This window comes from Tiliqua scincoides, chromosome 5, assembly GCF_035046505.1.
Source record: "Tiliqua scincoides isolate rTilSci1 chromosome 5, rTilSci1.hap2, whole genome shotgun sequence".
In the NCBI taxonomy this organism is placed as follows: Eukaryota; Metazoa; Chordata; class Lepidosauria; order Squamata; family Scincidae; genus Tiliqua; species Tiliqua scincoides.
In genome coordinates, this window is record NC_089825.1 from 126450203 (window position 1) to 126456202 (window position 6000).

At 55.9% G+C, this 6000-nt stretch overlaps 1 protein-coding gene across 1 annotated transcript in view; it reads left to right on the forward strand.

Annotated features, from left to right (window-relative positions):
- EFNB3 (ephrin B3) overlaps positions 1-980 on the forward strand; it is a 45310-nt gene extending 44330 nt beyond the window's left edge. Inside the window, exon 5 of the mRNA XM_066629081.1 lies at positions 166-980. Coding sequence (XP_066485178.1) covers positions 166-572 — 407 coding nt within the window. The 3' untranslated portion in view covers positions 573-980. The remainder of the gene's footprint in view (positions 1-165) is intronic.
- The last annotated feature ends 5020 nt before the right edge of the window (positions 981-6000 follow it).

Here is a 6000-nt window from a genome sequence, read left to right on the forward strand (position 1 = left end):
CAAGTCTTTGGTTGCTGGTGATCTTTTGCCAGCCTGTTGCTCTGACGGGGAGCCGGGAGCCGGCCAGGGCTGCTGGGTTCTCAGAGTAGAAGCAGTGTGTATCTCACAAGCTGGTGTGATGTGAACCCCCCCCCCTAAGCATTCTTTTTCTCTTCCCCCAAACAGGACCTGCTGCTGGAAACACCACTGGAAAGGTGGGAGGAGAGAACGGCCCCCTGCCCCAGTCCAACGTGCCCATCATTGCCGGGGCTGCGGGGGGAGCTGCCTTTGTCCTGCTGGTGGCGGCTGCTGTGACAGGGGCCCTGTGCTATCGCCGCCGCCGCGCCAAGCATAGCGAGTCCCACCACCCACCTCTGTCGCTCAGCACCCTGACCAGCCCCAAGCGTGGGGGCGGGGGCAGCGGGGGCAACAACAATGGTTCTGAGCCCAGCGACATCATAATCCCGCTCAGGACTTCAGACAGCGCCTTCTGCCCCCACTACGAGAAGGTGAGCGGGGACTACGGCCACCCCGTCTACATCGTCCAGGAGATGCCCCCACAGAGCCCTGCGAACATCTACTACAAAGTATGAGGGGGTGTGGCGAAAACAGAGCTCCCTCTGACTGCCTCTCCCACCCCGGAGGGGGGAGCGGAGAACTCGACCCAGGAGGCGAATGGAATGCAGCCAGCCCACACCCCTCCTCTCACCTGCTCTGGACAGTGCACAAAACGGGGTTGACGCACAGGCACGTGTGTCCCCCTCCAGTAGTGGGGGGGGGTCAGTGGGACTTGGCTACTCTCTTCTGCCAACCAAGAAAGCGAGAGCCCCCTCCCCCCAGTGGCTTTTCCCGCTCAGCAGACTCTGGCCTGACTAGGATTAACAGACTGAGGAATACAAACCCCCCCCCCCCGTCGGTCAGATGTGACCTTAAGAGAGCCAAACCTCATCACCCCATGCCACTCTCTGTGCCTCAAAAAGGGCTGATTCCCTTCCCTCTCACGCTTGGTCGCACACCCCAAATCAACCGATTTCTCCATGGAGTCCAGCATGGGTGGGATTAATGGGGTGCAGCTGTGCCTCCCTTTCATTAAGGGCCGATCCATGTGCCGTGCTCCCAATCAACACAGAAGGGTCACTTAACACATGCATGTATACACCCGCCCACACCAAAATGAATTGGGGAAGAAAAACTCTCAAGCAGGTTCCTCACACCCAACTCTCTTCCAGATGTGTTTTCTCGTTACGTCCATATAGGTAGATCTCTTGGTTTCCAACGTGTCAAGTCAGTGCTGCTGCAGTTAGAGAACTTTAGTCGGGCAGGGAGGGGGAACTGAGTTCGTCAAGGCTTTAATTTGGCTTTGAATTCAACTGTGAATGTTATTGCCTCAAAATTCCAAACTATCGAGATTCACCTTTTGGTTCTAAGGTGTCCCTCGAGGCTGACGCCACAACGATGAACATACTGGAACATTTTGCACAGCTTCAGAATGGTGCATTTCAGCAGCCCCTTGTGCCCTCCTCTCCTTGGGGTGGCTCCTTCTGAGTCCAGCAAGGACGCTTTCAGTTCATAACACTGAAACAGGAGTTTCTCCTGACCTCCCGCAAACACCTCCAGGGGCAGGAAGACCTAGGCAGCCAGTGTGCCTGTCGCTGTGAGGGCAGGATCTCCCCCAGCTCATAACCTCTGCCTGGAGCACCTCCACTGCTGCTACAGAGTCTCACAGGCTCTTTTGGATTTCCCTTCTCATCACCCCCTCACCTAAAAAAACACTTGTGACCGCAAAGCTTTTGCTGCCTTATGTGCATTGGGGTTGGCTGGGGTGCAGAATGACTGGGGCCGGTTCTCTGCTGGTGTTGAGATTGGGGCCAGGGGAGCCTCTGGGGTTGGTGCAATCCACAGCCCAGGCTCGTTACGGAGAGAGGAATTGGTTGCTTATTTATCCAGCAGTGGCCATTTTGGGAATTTTTCATTGTTCAGTTGCTTGGGGGGGAGGGGGGGAACACCATTAGAAGCAAAATGGCCACCCTTTCCTATCAGACCACGCTGCAAAGATGGTCCAAGAAGTAGCGTCCAATTTGGGAAGAAGACTGTGACTGAATTCTCAAGCAGCCACACCCGGCAGATTTTAAGGAGCAACGTATTATTAAATGTGACGTTTAACGAGGCTCTGGAACATACAGGACTTCGTGCACTGAGACTGGGGAACGCGGTCGGCCTTTTCCTGTTTTGGCAGGAAATCAAAAAGATAAGGGGCTAAAAAGGTGGTCTCTTTCAGCTTTAAGAGGTTTTGTTTCGTTTTTTTGATCTGAGAGTTTCTTAGCTTTGTCGGTGGAATTTTACTGTTGGATCATGTTGATTATAGAAGTTCTTGTGCAGCTCGGTTTGGACTCGGCTTCTTCCCCCTCCGTTCCTCCCGCCTCTCTGTTGGAGACAGACAAAGGGTTTGCGACCGTCTCTCGCCTTTACAGCCGTACGTCTGGGATAATTTTACGCCGTTGTGCAGGTGTAAAAGAGGAAGGAGGGGGTCAGTGGGAACAGAGTGCCCTGCCGCACCCTTTTCTGTACTGGAAATGCAGTAAGAGGGGAAAGCGCCAGAAATCGCGGGCCAGCAACCCCCTTCCTGGGATACAAGAGGGGTGCCAAGGCTGCCCACAGCGCTCTCTCTTCAGGAGGGGACAGTCTCATTGCGGATGCTTCCTGCCCCAGAACTTCCTTATCCACAGCTTTCAGAGTTCACATGTTCCTAGAGAGTTTTGGCAGCTCTCTAGAAACAGGAAAAGGCACATGCAGCCTGAACTCATGGGAAAGTCCCCCTTGGCTGCCCCCTCTTCACTGCCCAAGAGGTGTGGGCCCTGTCACCTGATGAGGGGAGGTGTGCACTCTGCACGGGTTTTGAGCCAAGAAACTCCAATGGTGGAGCAATCTGGGGTAGCCAAGAGACCTTCTCTTCCATTACCTTCTTGCCCCCCCAAACCGTCAACTCTAAGTGGACACTGGCGAGGTGGGATGCAGAGTCCTGCAGAGTCCGCTGTGTCATTAGTCAGAGTCCCTGCCCTCCCACTGCCGCTGCTAAGCCTGCCAGTTCCACACGCCACCTGACCTTGCATCCCCCATCTCTTTCTTGAGCAGTTGGATCAGCAAACCTTGCTGTTGTACGTGATGGATTCTGACAGCATCCGGCGCTCTACCCCCTCCCCGGGGCTGTGTCTGTCCTGTGTACCAGAGATCTAATTGAGAATTCAGCCCCCCCCCATCCATACACACACACGAAGTAAACAGCACCCAAAGGGAACTTATGGGATTGAGAGTTCTTAGGGGCAAGAGGGCAGGAAGGAGAGTTGCCACGCAAACAGCCGCTTTCGACGAGCAGCCCAGTCTCCTGACACTCGACTTTGCTCAGATCACAGCAGGCAGGCGTGCCCCACACCAGTGACAGGTTCCCCCCATGCAGCCTTCCCCCCCCCCAGCATGTGTGTTCTGGGCCCGTCGCCTGCCATCTCCGGATACGTTGTCAGTGTTCGAAGGAGAGGAGGACTTGAGCAGTTATTTTGGGAATTGGAACAGGAGAGCTCACATCAGCAGAGCAAGCGCGATGCCAGCATTAGATGCCCCAACAGGAGTGGGGAGCAGAGCCTGGGTGGAGGAGGCAGTAGCTGGCGGGCCCTTGCTTCCCTGGAGGAGATTCCTCTGAGCAATGGGCAGAGCATAAACTGTGATGGATTTCACGTGCATTTCAAAACCGGTGGTGCTTTCTAATCCAGGGGTGTGTAGCAGGGGAGTACGTCAGCCAGTGGTCACAAGGGAGCGTCCCGAGGAAGAGACCGCTCTCACTGTTGCCTGCCTGGAGAGCATGCTGGGACTGTTGCCCCTCTATGGCTTCTCCTTTAAGCAGTTGCGCACACCACCACGGTTTATTCTGCACTAAGGAAAAGAGACACGACTGTCTGCCTGGGAAGCGGGAGCTGACCCACTGACGGGCACTGGGTGGGCACGGCCACTGTGCAGAGTGTGATCCTGCCAGGGGAGTCCTCTGACAAGCCCCAGTTGTCATCCCTGCAGCTTTTTCATAACATCTTGCACTGCCAGGAAATGGGGGGAAATCTTAAAATGGCCCAGGCCCCCCCCCCCGCCCATGTGCTGGTGGCAGGAATGTGCTTTAAGAGGCCTGAATTTCCCATCCTGCTTCATAATAATCAGCCACATCTCTCGAGGTTGTGGAATTGTTCCCTCCCTTGCTTATTGCGTTCATCTGAGCCTCAGGAGCATGGGTGAAATCGGGTGGGGGGCATTGTGGGGAACAACCGGAGCCCATGTTGCATTGGTGGGGGAACAGAGCCCATTAGCTCAGCCAGCTCAGCTGCTTGGCTCGGAGCCAGAGGTCAATTGGGGTCACTCCCCAATTAGGTCACATTTTCTCCTCCTGTCTCTACACTGGGAACAAACCATCGCTAATGAGCCAGGATGCCTGGGTTCCTATCCTCTGCGCTGGTGGGATCTACTGGATTAGAGCCAGAGGGGGGTGGGGACTGGGGTGCCGCCTGATGGGTTTGTGGGAGGGGGGAGGATTCCTGGGTCCTCTAATGCGATTCCTGGTTAGTTTACCTTGCTGGGGCCTGAAAAGAGGGGCGGGGAATGGGTTACATGTGACAAAGGGAATTAATCAAAGGGGCCGCAAAGGATCGTGCCTGGGCAGCTCAGGCTGTGGGAAGTTGTGTTGGCTCCATGGAATGAGAGTCGCAGAAGAAATGTGCCTTCCTTGGGCTTCCTCGGGCGAAGGTTTCCAAAACCCTGCAGGGTTTGCTTGGGGTGTGGCTTTCTTTGGAGAAGCATAAAATAGAGATTAAATTATTTGATGTTCACCAATGTCAAGAGGCGATGCTGTGCGCAGGGCTCCATCAGAGCATGGGCCCAGGACCAATTTTCAAGATCAGGGAGGGCTGTACTCCTGCACGTGTGCCAAGTGCTTTTGCTGGACTACCAGTGGACTGAAGCCCACCCCCTGCATCTCAAATTGGGGTCAGAGGACTGGATTTCTGGGCACATGCCAGTTCTTCATCGTTAGGACTGCATTGTTGAGGCCCCAAGACCACAAGACAGATCATTGCGTGTTCTCACAATCCCACCGGGGGGGTTGTGTGGTACAAAAGGGGGGATGCACCCTCTCTAGCGGGGGCCTGCATGACATGGGTGGGGAGACTCAAAACGGCTTGGGCAGACACGGAGCGACACAGCTGTCGGTTTGCGCTCAGGACGATCTCAGGCGAGGCCTAACATACCATGACACTGTCTCTTTAAATCTCTCCCCTCCTCCCCTGACCCCACAGCCCCAGCAGAGGTAAGAGGAACAATAAGCCATGGAGGGAGGTTGGAGGTCAGCCTGATGCTCCCACCGCCTGGAGTTTGGCCCTGAACTCTGGCTTTGAGCACCAGCCTGCACCAGCCAGCACACCTTTCTCCCAAAGGATGGAGGAAGGAGGCGGTGGCGTAGCTAGAGGGGTGCAAAGCACCACGTAATGCAGGGAAGGGAGACTCACTGCAGCGTGCAAGGGGCCCCTCCCCCCTTTGGAGCCATTCCAGGTGGTGGGAGCAAAATGGAGGTGTACGCCTGGCTCCAATGGGGAGGGGGTAGGGCCCCTTGCACGCTGCAGCGAGGTTCCCTGCCATACTTAGCGCTTTGCCCCTCCTCTGGCTACACCACTGGAAGGAGGTGCATGTGGTCCGGTACTGCTTGTCTCAGGCTGGGCCTTTTGTCTCTTCTGCATGTGGGTCCTCCTGGTCAGTGATATGGAGGGGAGAGGACTCTCAAGGGGACTGGGAAAATTCTCTGGAGCCCGAGGCCTGGGAAGGGGCACAGGGACTCCCTGGCCACCCCCACCACTAGGCAGCCATTTCTTCTGGGCTTTGAGGAGAGGAAGCGGCAGGGTGCAGGTGCCAGAGAGGCGCAGTTTCCATGGGCCTTGGAGGGGAGCAGGGCCAAGCGACGAGTCTGCACCCCGGATCCTTTCCCCAGAGGCTGCA